This window comes from Nannospalax galili, unplaced genomic scaffold (genome assembly GCF_000622305.1).
Source record: "Nannospalax galili isolate Female #2095 unplaced genomic scaffold, S.galili_v1.0 scaffold206, whole genome shotgun sequence".
Taxonomy (NCBI): Eukaryota; Metazoa; Chordata; class Mammalia; order Rodentia; family Spalacidae; genus Nannospalax; species Nannospalax galili.
Genome location: NW_008358101.1, coordinates 8,322,809 through 8,345,402, shown reverse-complemented (window position 1 = coordinate 8,345,402; position 22,594 = coordinate 8,322,809). Strand labels below are relative to the sequence as shown.

General features: G+C 37.7%; 1 protein-coding gene across 50 annotated transcripts in view; it reads right to left on the bottom strand.

Annotated features, from left to right (window-relative positions):
* Positions 1-13,995: 13,995 nt before the first annotated feature.
* The window catches only part of Rims1 (regulating synaptic membrane exocytosis 1), a 486,359-nt gene continuing 477,760 nt past the window's right edge, over positions 13,996-22,594 (bottom strand). For 45 of the 50 annotated variants that reach the window (XM_008856314.3, XM_029557777.1, XM_017795156.2 and 42 more), the window contains 3 exons: positions 18,775-18,876; positions 17,721-17,860; positions 15,887-16,351 (listed from right to left, as the gene is read on the bottom strand). In XM_008856314.3, coding sequence (XP_008854536.1) covers positions 16,133-16,351; positions 17,721-17,860; positions 18,775-18,876 — 461 coding nt within the window. In that variant the 3' untranslated portion in view covers positions 15,887-16,132. Of the gene's footprint in view, positions 16,352-17,720; positions 17,861-18,774; positions 18,877-22,594 lie in introns of all 50 variants that reach the window. The other 5 variants (XM_008856294.3, XM_008856326.3, XM_029557794.1 and 2 more) reach the window with 3 other exon arrangements.

The window sequence follows — 22,594 nt, the reverse complement described above, 5'->3', positions numbered from 1 at the left end:
TAAGGTAGGACTGGAAGCCACCTTCACCTAGTTGCTGGTTGGCTTTTCTGAGGTCCAAACTCAGGTGCTAAGAAAAGAGGAGAGTCACAGGAGGCTGGGAGGTTGAGTGACCGTGAGGAGTTGCAGACAGATAAAATATACTTCGTTGATTCCATGTAAAGGCCACAGCACAGACCTCTAGGCAGGAAGCCATGGGGAAAACCCTGGGACATGCCAGTGCATTTGAGCCACATTCAGGTAGGCACAGACACACAGGCAGATTGGCATACAGACCACTTTGAGGTAAGCACACGTGCCTACAAACAGACACACACAGACACATAAGCTGGTGGAGGCAAAGGCTCTTACCCCAACAAAAGTAGCATACTGTCAAAAATCATTATATAGCAGGTTATATCACCTGTTTACTTTGGGGTTTCCCAGACATCCATCATCATCTAAGGCTTGTGCTGACTCATAGTACCCTGATATCTAGCATTAGCAATCTTGACCCATACCTACTGTCCATATCAACTCTATGTTGTCTAAGCATAAACTGGCCTTCAAAGTTCTCTGTTCCCTACGACTTTCCTTAATTATGCTCTCATTAGCTTCATAATCAATTTTCAAGAGTAAATCAAACACAGCCATGTGTGATTTAATGATTGAGATGTATTTAATTATAAACATAGAGTGCACTTATACAAACCTAGGTGCACAGACTACTCCACATTGAGATAGACAGTTCACATTATCATATATCAAGGCCATTATTAATATTTTATTATTTATTATTTTTATTTTATGCACATGAGTGGACTGCCTGTCTGTAGGTAGGTGGACCCATGTTGTGCAATGCCTGTGGAGGTAAGAGGAGGGTGTCTGATCCCCTGGAACTGGAGTTACAGATGGTTGTTAGCTGCCATGTGGGTGCTGGGAATAAAACCTGGGTCTTCTGCAAGAGCAACCAGTGCCTTTAACTGCTGAGTCATCTCTCCAGCCCCTGAAAACCATTTTTAACAAAAATGCTGTTATGTGGCCCATGATTCATTTTTGAAACTTGGAAAATGATGGTGTGTTACTGAAATAAAATTACTTTGGGTTTATATGATTAATGGATTTTTAATCATTGTTTTACTTGAGATGTTGGATCACTGGGACATGCCCTACAAGCTTGTTTTGGAGCTTAAACATATTATTTGGAGAATTTGCTGTGTTACTGATTAAGATGAAGATGGTAACTGAAGTCCAAGTATTGTTAAAAAATGGGAGGAGGAGAGCTAAAAAACAAAACAGGAATATTTCATAATTGTGTGGAACGAACAAAGTAATGGATTACTCCACACTCTGTGTCTTAAAACATGTTATACCTAACTCAATAGCTACAGAGAGATTGCTGATGAAGAGGAACTCAAAGAAGGATGGTGCAGTATGTTTCCTGTAATGATACTTTATTTTTAAAAAAGCCTCCAAATCAATAGTCTTGACAGAAGTTTTTATCATGGGTATAGATATCTGTCATAGGCTGAGATTGGGTTCATGTTTGCTCCATGTATCTGTCATTCAAAGACAATGTTGACAGAGCAATATATATCTACAGAAAGGGAAGATACGATCACATAGAGGCCTCTGTTTATGTCATCATTTACTCCCTGACACTCAAATTGGACCCAAATACCAAGCCAGTGAGGCAGGGCAACAGGTTTTGCTTACTCTAGAGGTATTATGTACCAACATCACAGCAAGATGAGGTAGAGTCAGAGTAGGAGTGGACAGTTCACCAAATTTCTCAAAAGATGAAGTACAAATAACTGAGAAACAGTTTTTCAAATGTTTAAGATTCTTACTTATCAGGGAAATGTGAGCTAAATCTACTTTGAGATTTCATCTTACCTCAATAGGAAGGACTAAGAAAAAAAAATTACTGCCAACACTGTATGTGGGGCAAAGGGAACACTTACTCCTGATGAATGCAAACTGATACAGCCACTGTAGAAATTATTGTGAAAGTTCCTCAGATCTACCACAAGGTCTAGCTATACGACTCTTTGACATCTTTATGCTACTCTATAGGGGTCTATATCCTACTACAAAAATACCTACTCATCCAGGTTCACTGCTGCTCTAGTCACAATAGCCAGGAACTGAAAACAGTCTTCTTTTCCATCAACTCATGAATGGATAAGGAAAATTTAGTCCATTTACACAGTGTAATATTATTCAGCAGTTAAAAAATGACATTATGGAATTTGAAGGTAAATGGTTGGAGCTAGAACTTCCTCCAAACTTGCTGCAGTTAGTTCCCTCCTTCATCTCAGTTTTCAGACCTGCCTGAGTCTTTAGGATCCTGGTGCACCCCAGGACTGTGAGCTCCCCAGCCTAACCTCTCAGTCAACCTGTTCACCTAGCATCCACTCAGCCCTGCCTGCTGATACAGGACCATGTGGAGTCATTCCTGGAACCTTAACTCAAAAGTTGCACATATATCTAGATGAACTGAGATCACTTCTTATACCCCATTTGCACATCAACATAAAGTGGCCCCCAAACTGAACACCAAGCACTACTCAGCTGGGACATAACCTAACAAGTTGGGGAAACAGTAAATATTCAAATACACATTCAACAAAGAGGAGATCACCTGCCCATACCAAGAAACACCACCGCATAAGTCCAGACATGAACAAGCAAGAGATATCTCTTCCATGAATTAGCACCCCCATCATAATGTTTCCTGAAAATCGTAACCTAGGGGAAGCACAAGACAGTAATTTCAATGTAGCAATTATAAATATGCTTGAGGAACTAAAAGAGGATGTGTAAAAAGACTGAATGAAGACCTTGAAAACACAGTTGAATGAAATAACCAAAACAATTCCAAACATAAAATTAGAATTCAATAAATAGAGTCACTGAAGAAAAGCCAAAAATAAAGTAAAACCAAAAGAAGGCAGATTCCAGCCCAGACTACTATGCCCAGAAAAACTATCCATTGTAATCGAAGGAGAAAGAAAATTCTTTCATTGTTTAAAGCAAACTTAAGGAATTAGTGTCCATGAAACGAGTTCTATAGAGAATATTCAATACAATATTTCAATCTGAAACACTCTCAAGAGGGCACAATGAATAAAGAAACAATTCTAAAACAGTCAACCAAAATGAGTCTAAGAAAACAAGATTAGAACACAAACACAAGGAATTAATAAACATTGGTCAATAATAACCCTTAATATTAGTGGTACCAACCTGCCAGTAAAAAGACACAGACTAAGTGATTGGAATAGAAAGCAGTAGCTATTCTAATATCTGACAAAATAGACTTCAAACTAAATCTAGTCAGAAGAGATAGGGAGGGTCATTTCTTATTCATAAAGGAAAAACAGACCAAGATGACACTACAGTCTTAAACCTGTATGCACCACACACAGGGGCTTCCAATTTCCTAAAAGAAACCATGAGATCTAAAAATCACACATTGACTCCAACATAGTATTAGTGGGTTCTTTACTACCCCAGAGTTACCAAAAGGCAGATCATCCAGACAAAAACTAAATAGAGAAAACCTGCAGTTAATTGTCATCATAAACTAAATGGACCTAAGAGATATCTACAGGACATTCCACCCAATCACCAAAGAGTACAATTTCTTCTCAGCAGCCCATGGAACTTTTACTAAAATTGATGACATATTAGGAACAAAGCAAGTTCACACAAATTTAAGAAAATTGAAATAACATCCTGCATTCTACCTGACCACATAGGAATAAAGCTAGATATCAAAAACAACAAAATTGGAGAAAGTACACAATTTAGTGCAAGTTAAACAGCATACTGCTGAATGAAAATTAGACCATGGGAGAAAATGGAAACAAAAATTTCCAGAACTGAATTAAAGTGAAAACACAACATACCAAAAATCTATGGGATACAATGAAGGATGCTCTAAGAGGAAATTTTATAGCAGTAAGTGCCTACACCAGAAAATTAGAAACATCTTATATAAATAAATTATTGATGCAGCTGAAGGCTTTGGGAAATGAAGAACCAATAAAACCTAAGAAGAGTAGATGGGTAGAGATAATAGACTCCAGTCTGATATTAATGAAACAGAACTGAAGAAAAGAATTCAAAGAATTATTAAATGAGGAAGTAGTTCTTTGAAAAGATTAGTAAAATTAAAAAACTTTTCATCAAATTAACCAAAATAAAGAAAGGAACTCAATTACCAATCTCAGAGATGAAAAGTGAAGCATTACAGTAGAGCTTGAGGGAATTCAGAAAGTCATAAAATCTTTAAAATCTATATCCCACCACAATGGAAAATCTAAAAGAAACAGACAAATTGCTAGATATAAGGACTCAAACTGAGTCCACGCATTTACAGCCACCTGATTTTTTTTACAACGGGATCAAAAATACACACTGGGGCAAAAACAGCATGTTCAACAAATTGTGCTGCTCTAATTAAATAGCTAGCTGCATGTAGACAAATGAATCTAGATCCCTATCTCTCATCGTGCATAAAACTCAACTTCAAATGGATCAAGGACCTCAACATAGCATGTGATATCTTGAATAGAAGAGAAATTAGGAGGAAAAAGTATTCCTTTGTGGTCAGATTATTCTACTACTTATATCGTAGTCCTTATAGGTACACAAAAGGACTTTCTGAACAGGACTCCTGTAGAGTAGCCTCTAAGTTCAGCAATTGACAAATGGGACCTCATAAAAATAAAACGTTTCTGTATAGCGAAGGCCAACACTCAAGTGAAGAGGCAACCTACTAGCTACACCTCTGACAGAGGATTAATATCTAGAATATACAAAGAACTCAAATACTAAACATAAAAAATTAAAATATGGAGCAAGGATGAACAAGAAATTCTAAAAAGATGAAATGCAAATAAGTGGCTGAGAAATACTTGAGAAAATGTTCAACATCTTTACTCACTATGGGGAAGCAAATTAAAACCACTTTGTAATTTTGTTTTACCCCGCTCAGAATGACAAATGCTGATGAACATGTAGAGAAAGGGGAACTTTTATCCACTGCAGGTATTAGTACAAACTGGTTCAGCCACTATGGAAAGCAATGTGGAGATTCCTCAAAACACTCAAAATTGATCTGCCATATTCATTTGCTGCCCTTTTCACAAAATCCAGTAAATGGAAGCAACCTAAATGTCCATCAAATGAATGGATAATGAAAATGTTGTACATTTATACAATGGAGTATTATTCATTTGAACAAAACAAAATTGTGAAGTTCACAGGTAAATGAAACTGGAAACAATCTTCTTGAGTGAGGTAACCCAGACCTATAAAGACAAACATCACATGTTCTCTCTCATAGCTGGATGTTAGCTCTGAATTCTTAGGTATCCATATTTCAATTGGAAAATCCAGAGAAGTCAGGAAACAAATGGCCAAGGTGCATGTGTGTGGGGGCCTTCATGGGTGGAGAGATAGAATACAATGATATAAGGGAGAAAAGGATAACAGAGTGAGTAGTGGTTAATTTGGGTGGAGAATGGGAGGGCAGGGCAGATGAGGGAGTATAGGGAGGGATAACAAATAAACAAATACTAAAGACCTTTAGAAGAAACCATGTAGAAACTTATCACTATAGAAGCTTCATAAGTAGACATACATAGACGTTAGAAAAGATTTAAAGGAGTTACCTTATAATAAGGTATACCTTTTTTGTTTTGTTTTGTTTCATGCTGTTTTTTTTTTTTTTAGTTGTAGCCCTAGCGGGCCTGGAACTCACTATGTAGACCAAGCTGGCCTTTTTTTTTTAATTAAAAGAAGCATTTCATTACAACAGCATTAACCTATTCAATAACATTTTTCTGAGCTAGGGTACATCTCTTTCAAAATTGGCTGTACATTTCTAGGTTTACAGATGAATTATTATGCTTATATAATCGTTTACTCATTATAAACTCTATAAGACATAAAATTAAATGCGGTTTCAACGTTACCTTTTAAGAGTTACCTTATAACAGCTGTTGCCCCTACTAGCCCTACTAGAAGTGTATAAAGCTCAATGCCAAGGATGGACTCCTTCTTTAGAAGCTATGGATCAGGGGTCTCATAGACCCTCAAACAATACTGGTCATTGCCCCTGCTCTTGGTCAGGCACTATTGCTGAAGATACCACATAGATGAGCCATAGAGGAAACAAGGAGAAACCAAGCTTGTACTGACCTCAAAGTCTCATCTCTAGCAGCTGGCATTCATAGTGCTGGAAGTTGTTATTCATGCTACGGAAAGAAAAAAATCATTGACCTTAACCAATGGTGAATCCTATGTGCTTCAATCACAACTGGCCTGGCAAGTTATGACCTCTGGTGCAATGGTGGCATTAATATTATGGGAGTAACCAATCACTTTCAACTTGGATTTTAGATCTGCTTCATAAGATGCAGCCTATAACTGACATTGATATCAGGCCTAGGAATCTGTCTAGACAGGAAATAAGCCATAATAAGAGAAAGCCTAGTACTATTGATCTGCTGAATAGATATAGTATTAAAGGAACTCCCAACAACTTATTGTGATAGACATAGATTAATACATCTCTCAACTTTCAAGAGATAAGCTTCCTTATGCATCAGTTGATGATTATCACAGAGACCCACAACTGACCAATGTGCAGAGAATAAGAGACTACAGATAGATTATCCCTTAATTGAACACCTATTTCTAACTTTTGCCTCCAAAGGCTCAGGGATCATTGTGGGAGAGGAGGCAGAAAGACTATACAAGCCAGAGGTGGTAGGTGACTACAAAGAAACAGTTTTTTCCAGACAGCTGAGTAGTTACTCATATGAACTCACAGCTCCTACAATCTTTTTGCTTCCTCTTCAGTGATACTCCCTGCACCTTTAGGGAGGGCTATATTATAGATGTCTCATTTAGGACTGAGCACTCCATGGTCTTATTCTCTATACATTGACCAGTTGTGAGTCTTTGTGTTAGTCACAACCTGCTTAAAAAGAAGCTTCTGTGATGAGGGTTGAGAGGGGCACTAATTTATGGTCATTAGGAGTTGGTTTAATGCTATACGTGCTACTCTCTGGCCTATGTCTGGCCTGTGTCTAGCCACAGGTTCTTGGTCCTGATAACACTGCCAGGTATGGTATCTATCCTGTGAAGTGGGCCTACAATCCAGTTAGAAAGTGGTTTGCTACTCCCATAACTTTAATGCCATTATTGCACCAGTGGGCATATCTTGCCAGGCCAGTCATTATTATAAATCAAAGCGTTCACAGATGGGTAAGACTGATTATTACTTTTCTCTTCTGGTATCATGCTTAGCAGTTTACAACACTACAACACTGTGAAAGCTAGGCAGTGGAAGTGAAGCTTTGAGATCAGCACTAGCTTGATTTCTCCATATTTATTCTATGATCTCTGTACATAGTGTCTTCAGTGATAGGAACTTATCATCAAGTTCTGGTGGATAACCAAGAGCAATGGTAATAGACAGTATTGCTTGAGGGTCTTTGGAAACACAACTTGTTGACAACTTGAAAAGAGGGAGTCCATTCCTGGCATTGGGATTTTTATTTGCTAGCCTGTAGGGTCTGGTAGTGGCTTTATCCCCCCATTACAGGGGAACCCCATTTAAACTCTTTTTTGGTGGGGGTCTTTTTGAGAAAGGGTCTTCTTGTAGCACCAAGAAGTTACTCACTATGTCACTCACTATGCAGACTAGGCTAGCCTCGATCTAAGCTATCTACCTATCTCTGCCTCCTAAGTGCTAGGATAAAAGGCATGTGCCACCATGCCTGGCTGCATATGTATTTATTTTAAGAAGTGTCTTCAATAGTAGGTTTCCATATAACTTCTCCAAAAGGCCTTTCATGTTAGTCATCCCTCCCCATCTCTTCCTCTCCCTGCTACCCTCCTATCTGCCAAGCCATTTAAGCATTCCTATTCCCTTATCCCCCTTCCCCTTTATGTCACTGCATTCTCTCTCCCCTTCCATGAAGTCCCTCTGTGGTGGTTTAGATGAGAAATGCCCCCATCAGACATATATCAGAGTGCATGAATTTGGGCAGGGGTAGTAAGGGAGTGTGTTGACAGGGGAGGCGATCTAAATACAATCAAAATATATTATACGAAATTTTCAAAAAAATGATTTAAAAATCCCTAGTGTCAGGAATGGGTTACATCTCTTTGAGTTATTGGTCAGTGGGCTCCCATAGACCCCCCCCAAATATTACATGCTATAGCCATTATTCTTGTTTATCCTCCAGGGCCTGCCAGTAAGTGCCTGTTGCTGAAAACAATATGTACTTGAGTCATAGAACAAGAAGAAATCAAGTGGGTATTGGCCTGAAAGCTTCGTCTGTACTGATTAGCTTTCTTTTTTATTTACTCATTTATTATTTTTTATTATTTTTATGTGTATGTGTGTATTGCATGTATGTAGGTAAGTGCACCTGTGTCCTGCAATGCCTGCAGAAGACAGAAGAGACTGTCAGATCCCCTGGACCTGGAGTTACAGACAATTGTTAGCTGCCATGTGGGTGCTGGGACCTGAACCCAGATCTTCAGCAAGAACAGTCAGTGTTCTTAACTGCTGAGCCATCTCTCCAGCTCTGATTAGCTATCATAGTGCTGGCAAGCTATGGGAGGTGAAATGTAGTCATCAGTCTTACCCAACTGTGAACCCTGAGAGCTACAATAATTACTGGCCTGAAAAGATACGACAACTAGTGTGACAGTGGCATGAATATTATGGGAGCAACCCTCCATCCTCTGTATTTAAGGACTGTTCCAAGAACCCATATTTGGCACTGATATTAGCACTAAGAACATGCAGCTAGATAGGTCATGGGCCTTAGAGGAGAATATGCTGCGAATATACTACTAAATGGATATAGTACTAAAATGACTCCTAATGACTTATTGCTATATTCAAGGTTAGTACACCTCTCTGCCCTTAACAGAAAAACCTCTTCTTGCAGTATAAGGCAATTAACCCAGAAACCCATAACCGGCCCATTAGTAGAGAATAAGAAACTGTAGAGTGCTCAAACTTAAATAGGACATCTATATCACAGTTTTCTCCACACAGGTCAGTGAACTTCTTGGAAGACTTCAAGGAAGCAGTGTTTTACAGAGAGGAGGGCAGCTGCACATGTAAACTTGTAGCAATAGTGACAGTGTGTACAAGACATGTTCAAGCTCAAGCTACGCAAATCCTGTCGTGGGTGGGGTAATTAGGTACAAATCCCCACCTCTTGCTAAGGGATTATGGGCATTTAATTGTTTCTGGGGAAGAGTCAATTTTCTTGAGGGGTGTGACCCTTGGTAGGCTGACCACAATCCAAGGCAGGTTCCATACCCAAGAGTATTTGGGTAGCACAGATTTGACTTGATGGGGGGTGGGCACAAAGTTTGGTAGGTAGAGGGGTGTAGGAGGGCTGGGAGGAGTTGTGTGAGCTGAAACATAATCAAAATACACTGCATGAAGTTCTCAAAGAATTAATAAAAATATTGAAAATCAAACACAACGGAACCAAAAAGTGATTAAAATGGCTTCCTCTTCCCCAGCAGCCATTGGTTATAAATATCCCTAGCTAGGGGTGGAGCCTTACAGTCTCCTCTTCCATACTGTATGTTGCTTGGCTTGCTCTTGAGCAGGTCTGGTTCAGGTAATCTTAGCTGCTATGAGCTCATGAGTGAAATGGCTATGTCTTATCTAGAAGATAGGATTTCATAGCATTCTTCTTACCCTCTAGCTCTTGCATTCTTTCCATGATGTTCCCTGAACCTCAGGGAGGGGTGACAGAACTGTACCATTTAGTGCTGAGAACTAAACAGTGATTTATTCTCAGCACTTTGACTGGTTCCAATACTCTGTATTCACTGCTTCCCACTTCAACAAGAAGCTTCTGTAACCAAAGTTGAAAGAAGCATCAACCTCTATGGGTATAACATAAATATTTAGAAGCAGTTGGATATGTTCATTAATCAAAACAACAGTAATAGGTTTCTCCGAGGACCTAAGAACTCTCCAGCCATGGGCTTTTGACTAGGTATGAATTCATACCTAGGTACCAGGTATGAATTCCCTCCTGGCCTTATATCCAATCAAAAAGTGGTTGGTTACTCTCATGACAGTTATGCCGCTTTACACCAGAAGGTACATGTTGCCTGACAGAGGAGCTGGGTTTTTTAAGTTAGGAAACTTTATTACTGCTTCAGTTTCATTGTTTGCTATAGATCTGCTTAAATTATCTTATCTTGGATTAACGTTGATAGGTTGTATTCATGCAGAAATCCATTCATTCCTTTTTCCTAATATAGCATTTTACAATTCAATGTTTTTTAATATATGGCATAAATTTCCTGTATTTCAATGGTAACTGTCACAATTTCTCTCTCTCTTTTCATCTCTAATTTTTTTAATTTGGGTCTTCTCTAAGGGTTTTATCAATCTTCTTTAACTTTTAAAGAACTAACTTTTCCTTACCTTTTCTTGGGTTTTTATTTCATTAATATCTACCATGATCTTCATTATTTCTCCCCAAATGTTGCTTTTAGGTTTGGTTTGTTGTTGCTTTCCCAAGGCTTTCAAGTACATCATTAGATGATTTATTTGAGAGCTCTATGATTTTTTAATTTATGCACTCAGAACTATATATTTCCCTCTTATGACTGCCTTCACTGTATCAGATAAAGTACAAGGGGTTATTTAAATTTTTCTGTTTTCAAAGCTTGAATTTTGTTAGAGTATGTGATCTATTTTTGAGTAAGTTCCATGGGCTGCTAGATGAATGTGTATTCTCAAGTGTTTGAGCAGAATGTTCTGCAAATGTTTGTTAAGTCTGTTTGATCTATGATGCCATTTGATTTCAATGTTTCTGTTTATTTTCTTTTTTGTCTTGATGATCTGTCAAATGACACGAGTTGGTACTGAAATTACCCACTATTATTGTGTTGTACTTAATCTGTCACTTTATATCTAGTAGTATTTGTTTTATTAAACTGGGCTCACTGTAGCTGTGATACTCATTAGCCTTTGTTCACCCTTCAGAAATGTGAGGATGTACTATTTGTTTCCTTTGAAGGGCTCCTTCTCGGGATGGAGGTACAGTATAGTATGCTGTGAATGGTAATCATGACTCCTGAACCTCTCTGAGGAGATGGTGCACTGTACAAAGTCTGAACACTAAAATCTTTTATGGATAGCAATACTTATATTGTAGGTTCTGTAAGGAACTTAAAAGCTCTATAGGCCTAGGGTTCTAGGATGATGAATTCAACTTCAAGATGTAGATTTATGACTGATGAAGAACTTATAAGGGCATTGCTGGATTAGAAACAAATCAGACAAGGGTACTCAAAAGTCAGCTTAAATTTAAAACCAAGGATAGGTCTATAATGTAGCTAGGGAAAGATTTGGTTTATGTACATTATTTATTCATACTGTTCCTGAGAGCCATAGATTCAAATGTTGATCACAGTCAGAGAAGGACACAGAGTTGGAAGGAAAAGCCTTAGAATGGGGCTCTTACTCTTATTTGCCCCACCCCCATACTACCTGCAGAGTCCTTGAAGCAACAAGTGGGAGATTAAGCTGGGCAGGAGTTCCCTTAAAGCAGAATGAACTGGCTTTTTGTTCTTTCCCTCCTATCAAAAGGCAGATCTAGGTCACATGTCAGCAGCCAGCACAAGACACTAACTAAGTGACTAACAACTATATCACCTGATCTCTGTTCCCAGTCAGCAGTATCTTCACCTGTAATGCTGCAGAGCCTGACATATCAAACATGGAAAATAACAGTACTTACAGGATGTTTGTGAAAATTAAACATCATTATGGGGTCCCTTTTATATGCCAGATATGATCTGAATTCATTATTCAGTTCTCTTTAAAATGCTCTTTTGATTGATTTTTATGTGTATGAGTGTTTTGCCTGTATGTATGTAGGTGTATCCGTGTTGTGCAATGCCCTTGAAGGTCAGAAGAGGGTGTCAGCTCCCTTGGAACTGGATTTTGTTTGTAGTTGCCATGTGTGTGCTGGAAAGATAACTCAGGTCCTCTGCTAAAGCAGCCAGTACTCTTAACTGCTGAGCCATCTCCTAATCATTTTTTATTTGAACACAGAAATTACTTCGTTTTTTTTTTTTTTCCATTTTAACAACAGCTCAAGAAAACCCTTCTCAGCTAAGGACATGGACCTAAATCTTCAATAATGTTTTCAAAATATCATATTTATCAATTTCCCATTATCTCTTCATTTTCATTTTAATAAAATGAAAATGTGTGTCCAGTTTTGACCTGTGGCATCCAGGTGGTCTCCTGTTTGTACGGTTTATAGCACATACTTGATTCACCTTTTCATTTACCTAACCATCAGGGGAGATTTTCCATCTCGGAAGAAATTCATTCATAACTTCATTTAATAGACAGGAAGCTTTTTTTTTTTTAAAGCAGGGTCAATTTCTTTTTGATTTTTATATTCCAATTACTGAGTATCTAAGTCATAATTAACATGGGCTTAATTTGTTCAAACCATGTGTAGTAGGCTGAAATCTCAAGAAATAAATGGCTCAACTCTGCAAGAAACCATGAAATACCAGAAAAAGTGCTTTTCTTTTCCATTACTATAGACTCCAAAGTCCCATTTTGAGGAGAAAGATTTATTTTCTCTTCCAGTCTAGACAAAGAATTCTAAAGCTATTTGCAGTTGCCTATCATTTCAGTGGCAGACTTGTCCCCTGCCCTCACCCAGTCATACATATTCTCAAAGTTATTTTGTGAAACAGTTTCCCTCTGACAATGCTGTAGAGAGAACTGAACAGAGCTTTAGCCTTGTTAGGTTTCTGGCAGGCTCCTAAAATGGTGGCACAGCTACCATGATTCTAAAATGGCAAGTTTGAACGTACCCCAGGAAAGTCCTTCTGCATATTGGGAGACTAACCAATCCCAAGCTAAATTGTTCACCCTGCGTCACGGAGCTACCTAAGCACCTAACTGCCTATAAAAGCTATCTGACTTCCCCTGCTGGTTGCTGTTTCTCTGCTCCCCGAGATGCCTCTGTTTGCTCTCAAATAAATTGCTGTTCCCCATGGAGTTGTCTGGTTGGTGGTCTTCAATGCACACTTCCATACAAGCCTCCTCTCAAACCAGCATAACACATAAATCTGTAAACCAATCAACCGGATTACTCAGTAAGCAAATACCAGTCCAACGTTTTGATACTATGAAGAACTAGTGGAATCATGCCTTAAGTTGCTTTGGTAGCCCGATGTGATATTGATATAGCTGTATTTATTTGTCTTTATTAAGTTAAAGCCAGTGTGGTCTACAAAAAGCTAAAAGCCATTAGAGTGTTAAGACTAGAGCTCAATAATTATTTCACTATGTGACAATATAGTTAGTACTTATGTGTTTCATGGATTATGAAATATACAAACCAACTTTAGAAAAATAACAGACTCATGAAATTTAAAAAGCTCTAAGTGGAGAGACTTATCTATGCATTTTGAAGATGTGTTATTTTGATGACTTTAAGTAAATGCAGAGTCTGTTTCTTTCAAGTTAGCCTAAGACAAGAAGGAAAAGACTGAAAGATCAGGATACTATGATCAGAGCCGCAGGAATTAACATTTACACTTTGATATGTCACATAACTTGAAATGATTTGTCAACTGGACAACAGCGTTGTCTCTTTTATTATCACATTCAAACAGCATCAGAAAAACAACCTTCATTTGATTCTTACTAAGATTTATTGTTTTAATAATGCCACTTTTCAGAAGTATAGTCATGTGCTCGCTTAAGACAGGCTGACAAAATGAAAACTGGTATGGATGCAAAGAACCTTTTGGGCCGTAAGTTAAGACATATATAGTGTAGTGACAAGTCAATAAAATGCACACAGCAGACAGCAAACCCCAGCCTCCCTTTCCCATCACCTGGCTCCCATTTTGCACCAAAGAACCTACAGTGGAAATCTGGCAAAACATAGAACACAGATGGCTACCAACTGACATGAAAAGTAAATTTTATTAAACATGTTTACATACATGAGTTGGAAGTTCATTTAAAAGCACAGGGGAGTGTTAAGACAAGTGGTCAAAATAGAAAGATACTACCCAATTATAATCAGTTGATCGTTGGCCACTAAGACAGAACGGAATCTAGTAGAAGTGCACCAATGCTTCAGTTCTTCCTGCTCAGCATGGTGAGCAGTGGTCAATCTGTGCCCTGTGGAATGATGGGCAGATAATTCTGACATGTGTAAATAATAGTAAATAATTCACTTGGTGCAGGCAGTATGTCTATGGATTAAAACCTAGTGTGTACACAGTGTCTACGTGTGTTACAGCCCCACAGGAGGAATCTACACCAAAATATTATTAGAAGGAATTTGGTCCGTACTACATAATGTTTTCCAGAGGGTAAAAAATAAAGTCCATCTATAGACATTTCACCCCAGACCCACAGACTTGAGTCTAGCTAAAACCTGCAAAATGTCTATAACAAAAATGGATGGCTTAGATTTCTTGGTTATTTCAGTATAGTAATTAACAAGCAAACTGTACAAGCACATGCGACATACAGGCTAGCCTATGTGGAGCTAACATACATTATTAAATAACCTTTTGTCTCTCTTTGCTTTTTTTCTTTTTTTTTTTTTTTTTTTTTTTTTTTTTTTTTTTTTTTTTTTACAAAATGTGCATGCAGCTTCGAACAGTTCCAAGTCATGCTGCTCTATATGTGTAATCACAAAAGTTGAATGACTCATAAAAGGAGGGAGAATGTATTTATGCACCTGCCGTATCTGCAGTTTGTAGCACATACACAGAATGTCACAAGAGAAATTCAAGGCCAAGGAAAAACTCAAACAAAGAAAATGCAAATTGAAATTGACTCTGTATTATCTTTTCTTTCAAAAAAGTAAGATATTGTGCATTAAAAAACCAAGCTTTGTGCTTGCATTGACCTTAAAGAAATGTAAACTAAAATTCAATAAAAACATTTGTTTAGTGCAGAATATTTCAACTGGAATTTCCAGTGGAATATTAAACAGCTCACACCATGCTCTTTCCAGGGCAGATGGAGGTGTCTATACTGAGGCATGGCTGAGAAGCCTGGGCATAGCTGAAAGTGTCTTAGGCTCAAATCCACTCTTAGTCACCATTTTGGGAAGTCCATAGTATGGTTAATACACATAAGCATATTTTCTTTTGATATCAGGAAGTAAAAGGCATTGCAAGGAGGGTTTCTGAAGCACAATTTTGTGGTTAACTTTCATCCCCAGCATTAGTTGCAGATTGACTTGAAAGTCTTCCATGCAAAACAATGGAAAACATAAATGAATTTTCTGTAATGCAAACAGATATGCTCTTCATCTAAAAACTGATTCTGTGACTGCTAGTTTGGAAGGTAATTTTTGCCTTTTGGGTTTCCACATATAAGACTCTGAAGAACTATAAACTGAAAGCCAGCAAAACACAACACTGGCCTCACCTAGCCTAGCTGTTGAATACTTTGGGGGAAATGCTACAGAGACAGCTTCAGCCCTTTTTTGGTGCATTTGGAAAAAGAAAGAAGGGTCTCTGTTAACATCATTAATTCTGTTCTGACAAAGCAATAAAAACAAAACAGTAGAAACAACAAATACGGTGAAGACGGAGAAACAGAGACTTGAGAGAAAAACCAAAACAAACAGCAAAGAACCCACAAATAACCAAAGTAAACAAAAGAACAAACCTCAAAGCCAGGGGAATAACACTGCTTGTCGTCTGTGTAGAAACATGTAAAACATAACTTTTCACAGAGTGAGAGTTTCCAGTTTGTTCAATTTGGTGTGTGTGTGTGTGTGTGTGTGTGTGTGTGTGCGCGTGTGTGGTGTGTGAACTTGAGGTTTCTTCTTTTCCTATTTGTTAGAAGCATCAGTGACTCTCACTAGCACATTGATTCTTATGTAATTTGATATATTGCCTTGTTCTGTCATATGAAGTCATGTTTTAAACAACAGTTGGGACATATTATTGAGAAACAACTACAGGAAAAACACAAGTTGATTGTCTCCAACAATGCTTTTGATCATGAAATATCTGGTTCAGATCATTATCCTGAAAGGTAGAGTTTGCTTGGAATGACTCTGGCATGAGTTCACTATGATCGAATGCAAGGAGGCCCAGTGGAACTTTCCAGAGATGATTGGGAAGCCCGGCGTGTCAGGGGAGTGAGTGTGGGATCTACCAGTGATGATGGTGGAAACAATTTGTACCATCCAATCACCATGCTGGACAGATCAAGTTCTTCCAACAAGATTTGAGCCACACCCATAAAACATTTGTGGTCCATTCTTCCATAATCTCCCCAGACAATCACCTGCAGACAGAGAAATGCAACATTAGTCAACCTTATCTTTTTTTTCATACTTGTGGGGCTCAAAGCTCCTGTTCTGTAAAAATGGGAATCAGTAAAGAAAAGCAATAAATGAATAAATGAATAAATAAATAAAACTAAGAAAAGGAAAAAGCATAAATGTTACCAGTGTTAAGGGGCTGAGAGACAATCCACAGTAATTTTCGAGGAATATCCTCTAAATAAGTCAGGTTAAGGAAATATCTCTATCTAATCTATGCTTAGATAAATATATATATCATATATAAATATATAACTCATATATAAATCAGCACTGTCCTTGTATAACTTCTGCATAAGGAATATGAAAGTCTATAGAGATAAAAACTAAAATTAGTGAATCGAGGAGGGCAAATAAGCAACCTTGCATGGTTCATGGCTTGCATTTTCAATGGAGTGTGCAAACAGAAAGAGAATTCAGATTTCTTTTATACTATAGACTTGTTTGTGAATGGGCAAGTTGAAAAGCAATTGTAAGTTGGTATCTTCTGAAGAAATGCTTGACAATCTGTTTTGGTCAGATAATTAGTAAGTCAGTGAGCTATGGTCTGAGTTAATTCCACTGGTGTCAAATAAGCCTTCCATTACATAGTACCAGGTTCTCTGTTCTAATCCTGAAGCCATCTATAAAGGTTCACTAAGGAATCATTCACCGTCTTTACACAGTAAAGCTGGTGAATCCTGTCCTTTCAATGCACTGAGTTACATTGACCAATTACTTAATTTCTGTGATCCTAAGAATATTTAACTTGGGAATATTAGTATTTATTTCATATAATAGTCACAAATTTTCAAAGAAGTAATTGTATGTAAGCACCTACTAATGCACCTGGCATTCAACTAGGTGCTGGTCACTACACTCTTTATCTCCATTCTTCCACTTTATAGATCATTTCTGGTACATAGTAATGATCAATCACCCATCCATCCATCATTTATTATCTGTGTATCTATCACTTGTCTACTACCTATTGCATATGTATATATGTATGCACGTATCTCTATCAATCAATCAATCATTCAATCATACATATATATCATCAGTTCATCTATGTATCAGGAAGAGGGAAAAGATGATAAATAAAAGGTACATACTTTGGAGAGAATAGAAATAAGGAAGGAAAGGAGAAAGATCTTCAATTTGCTTTCCATTAAGTACATCAGATATTGCTAATATACATTATTTTGTTGTAAATTAACCACCTGTTATTTTTCTATTGAAGGATATAAAAATTTGGGGCTTCACTGAGTTTCATTCTCTTGATATCTATCTGTACCTTCAGTGCAGCTAACAGATATTATCATGTAAAATGTCACACAAACCGTAACTGACCTGAAGAACTTTACCCTGTGGACTTTCATCAAAAACCAGGGACTGTTGATACAAAGGATCAAGAGTTTTCCGTGCAATTCTTGTCTTCTTCTTTGCAATACAGGCCCCATTTTCCAAAAGATACACTTTGACATAGGGAGCTAAACAAAGGTGGATAGACATGGAAGAATTTATTGTTTGAATGAACTTCATTTTTATCTGAGAATGATTCTCTGGGAATTCGAGATTGTTATTAAAAGTTTCCTGATCTGCTACAGGCCTTTCCACTGCTCAAAAAATTGTACTCCTTTTGACTCGATAGGCCTTAACATGCATGACAGAGTACATGAAATGTGGTGGGGGCTATAAGATGGCTGTACATTGGAGGGGGATCTAAATATGTCAAGCCATATTATATGAAATTTGCACAAATTCTATGAAATAAAATTAAAACACTCTACTCCTAAAACCCACATACTGCCATTACAGCTACTTTCTTCATTTCTAGTAAATGCTTACAGAAAGTATTCTAAAGATTTTGACTTATTTGGTTCATGGCTAGCACTGCAATGCAGGTTTACATTTTAAACCTCATTTTTTTTTTCTTTTAAGTGTATAGAAATAAAATAACAGACACAAGCCAAGATATAGTTATGATTATAATTTTTAAAATATGACATTTTTACTAGTACTTTTCATCAAAATAATTATGCAAAAAAACCTACGTCTCATTTTTCTCACCCTTTGGCTGAGATGTAGAATAAACCCAAATGCAATAAAATTTTCAAGTTTTTCCATATTTGAGAGTCTTGCCCTGGGGCTGGAGAGATGGCTCAGTGGTTAAGAGCACTGGTTGTTCTTTCAGAGGACACTTGGGTTTAGTTCCCAGCACCCACAAGGTGGCTAACAACTCTCTTTAACTCCAGTTTCAGAGACTCTGATGCCCTCTTCTGGTCTCAGCAGGCATTGCACACACAGGTGCACTTTGATACATATAGGCAAAATATATGAAATCAAAATAAATAAATAATTAGAAAATAGAGTCTTGCCCAAACTCAACAATACTTTTTCTTACCAGGTGTAGACTTGGAACCAGGTTTCTGGGTGAGGCTTCGTGCTCTGATAACTTCAACTTCTAACTGGCCCTTTTTATCCTCCATTCCAATCTGTATATCACCTGCAAGTGGAGGCAAAGCAGAATGTGTCACCTTCTGTGCAGTTATGAGACACTGAAGAGAAGCTGAGTTTCACAAACAGCTCTTAAGTGTTTTCTTGATGCTTATGATTGAAAGCTGCCATGTAGATTCCCTTTCAACTTGACTTTCATTTCCCAGTTTCTAAATCAAGTTTTGGAAGATTTCTTTTTATTCTTCTGATCTTAATTGATCTTTAATTTTTATAATATTTATTTAATCGTGTGTGTGTGTGTGTGTGCCCTCACATGGGGCACATGCAGAGGAGAGAACTGGTTCTCTGTTTCCAGACTATGAGTCCCAGGCATTGACCTCAGGTCCTAGGCTTGGCAGCCAGTGCCTTTACCACTGAGCCATCTTATTAGTTTCCTAATCCATCTTTAGAGACTTGCAAATCGGTTGAAAAAAATTAATAACTACAACATTAAAGTGTTCACAGGACACTAGTTCGCTGATGTTTTCTTGCTTTTTTTCCCACTATATACCTAGTTGTAATTATCTGAATTCTCATTATTAAGGGAAACCCACCAGTAATATTTTTTGACTATTACATCAGACTAATAAATACTATCTACCTAGCATTAATCATGACAATACATTTTCATTTTATTGATTGTTTGGACCTATTTATATAGCAAGAAGTTGGGATAGCAAGCATGGGCAAGTTTATACCTACTTAACCAGACTTCTGTTGAAGAAAATATAGGCTATTTACATTGCTACAATTAGAACTGTAATGAAAAAAAATTTTGGCAATTGTCAAAGATGTGGTCAATAATTTCTTGAACATTCAGTTCAAGGAGTTGAAGTGTATGGATTTAATTGTATGGCTATTGAAAACGTCCATGTATATGCTAAATGTCCTTCAGAAAGGCTGTACCCATATGCATTATTAACAGGGAGGTCTTTCTGCTTCCCACACTCACTAATATTGGTTTAAAAATGTGAGGGGTTGGAGAGATGGCTTAGGAGTTAAGAGCACTGACTGTTCCTGCAGAGGACCTGGGTTCAGCTCCCAGCACCCACAAGTTGGCTAAACAACTGTCAGTAACTCCAGTTCCAGGGGACTTGATGCCTTCATCTGATCTCCATGGGCACTGCCCAAACGGATGCACTTACAGACATGCAAGCAATATGTTCACACACATAAAATTAAAATAATAAAAATAAAATATTAAAAATTAATATTAAAGGATAAGTAAAAATGGAAATATGTGAAATTTCTCCAATATGATGGTGAAAGAACTGTTTTAATTTGCATTTCTTTGATGCCTAAGGAAGTAGGCATCTATACTGTCCAAACATAACAATGTAAGATTAGATTATGATCTAGCAGGCGAGAGAGAGAGAGAGAGAGAGAGAGAGAGAGAGAGAGAGAGAGAGAGAGAGAGAATGCTTTTTTAATATCTTGGCAGTATGTGTTTCAGAATTTTGGCTCTTATGTGCATGTTTTTCAAACCCATCTGTGAAACTATCTGAAGCTACCTTCCCCCAGCTAGTGGGTATCACGTTAAACAATGGTTCTAGATCTATTTGGGGTTGCTGTCTTTTCTGCTTATTCGTTCATTCCTTCTGATAGGCTGTTATTATGAATTTATGTTTTTATTTTTATGTGTGTAAGTATTCTCCCTGGGGTACCACATGCACGCAGTGCCTGTGAGTGTTAGAAGAAGTTGTCAAATCTCCTGGAACAGGAGTTACAGATGGTGGTTAGCTACCATGTGGGTTCTGGGAACAGAACCCAGGTCTTCTGCAAGAGAAGCCAGTACTGTTATCTGCTGAGCCATCTCTCTGGTCCCGATAGGTTATTATTTTTTAACAATTGATTATCTTAAGTAAATTTACACCTGTTGAACATTTGTAAACATGGTATATTTCGTTTCTTTAAAAAATTCTGTATATGTGTATGTATGATGTGTGTGTGTGTGTGTGTGTGTGTGTGTGTGTGTGTATGTGTGTATGTGTAAATCTGGGCACTTCAGAGGTCAAACTCAGGTGTAGGTCCTCACCTTTCTTGTTTGGGACAGGGTCTCTGTTCACCATTGTGTATGCCAAGCTAGCTGGCCCATAAGTTCCCAAGGATTTTCCTGTCTCTGCCTCCCATTTCTGTGCAGGAGCCTTATGATTACAGACATAAGCATGCTACTGAACCCAGATTTGTGTGAATTCTGGAGATTGAATTCAAGTCCTTCACTTGAATAACAAGTACTTTACCCACTGAGCCAACTCCTGAGCCCCACTCTTTTATTTCATATTTGGTAATAGCCATCCTAGTTGATATGCAGTGATCTAGCTTGTTATTTTTAATATTTTCATAATTTTTTGTTGTGTGAATGTCATATTTTATTTAATTATTCTCTGATCAAGGTTCTTTTCTTATTTTATTTTGGGCTATTATAAAGGATACTACAAGGAACTTGAAGATAATATATAGCTGAAAAGTTGTACTGCTGGGTCATGGTACTGTAAAAGACAATTTCTAACAAGCAAACATTGCCACAGGGAAGTATAAAGATGGCATACTTTCTGCTTCTTTACAATCTGACAGGCCTTTCTTTTTTCTCCAGCAGGGCCCCTTTAGCTGACCTTGGAGTCACACGTAGTCTGGATATCCACGCTTGGAGAACCTATCGGCCTTTGCTTCTTTTTTTAGGTTGACCAATCCAAAACCAGGGGAGGGGAAACCACTAAAATCTTTAAAACTCAGACCCTCCCTAGGTGGATGTTGTATTTTTGGTTGCTAAGTCCTGTCTCGACTTGTGGAGAGCTTCATCTTCCTTTATGAATGTGTGATTCTTTCTGTAATTGTGATTCTTTCTGTGTATGGATGTGATTATTTATCTTTTATTACAAGTTTGTCTGCTTCTTACTCTCTGATGATCTGCTTTTCCTGCCTTTTAATTCTTCAATTGGCGATGACAATGAACCCAACAATATCTTTAATGCTTACTAGATACAACCACATTATCCCAGTCAGTGATGCACTGACATTAAACATGTATCAGCAGCATATGACATTTAAATGATGTGGGGGGGAGTGTGATGTGTATTTTGTAGAACTATCAAATGAGTATGCTTTATCCCATTCTTTTTTAAAATATTTTTTATCAGTTTTTAAAATTTTATGTGTATGAGTGTATTGCCTGCATGTAGGTAAGTGCACCCATGTCGTGCAATGCCTATGAGGACAGAAGAGGCCATCGGATCCCCTGGAACTGGAGTTAAGGAGAGTTGTTAGCTGCCATGTGGGTGCTGGGATTCGAACCTGGGTTTTCTGCAAGAGCAACCAGTGTTCTTAACTGCTGAGCCATCTCTCCAGCCCCACTTTATCCCATTCTTAGATTACTAATTCAACATTATAAATGAAAACCAAATTTCCTCAAACATGCTTCTGCATGATTATGTGATGAATTATACTGTTTTCCAAATATTTAATCAGTCATGTGCTTGTGAAATAAATCAACTGCTTCTGATATTAGTATTTTTAGTATTTCTGGATTTGCTTTGCTTGGTGTTCACAGCCACATTTGAAAGTATGGGTTGAGGTTTTCAATTTGGGAAATTTCTCAGTCATTACATGTTTATTTTTGTTTGTTTGTGTTTGAGACTGCGTGTCCTGTAGTCACAGCTGGCCTGAAACTTCCTATATAGATAAGGCTGGCCTCAGTCTCACAGATATCCACTTGCCTTGTCTCCTGAGTG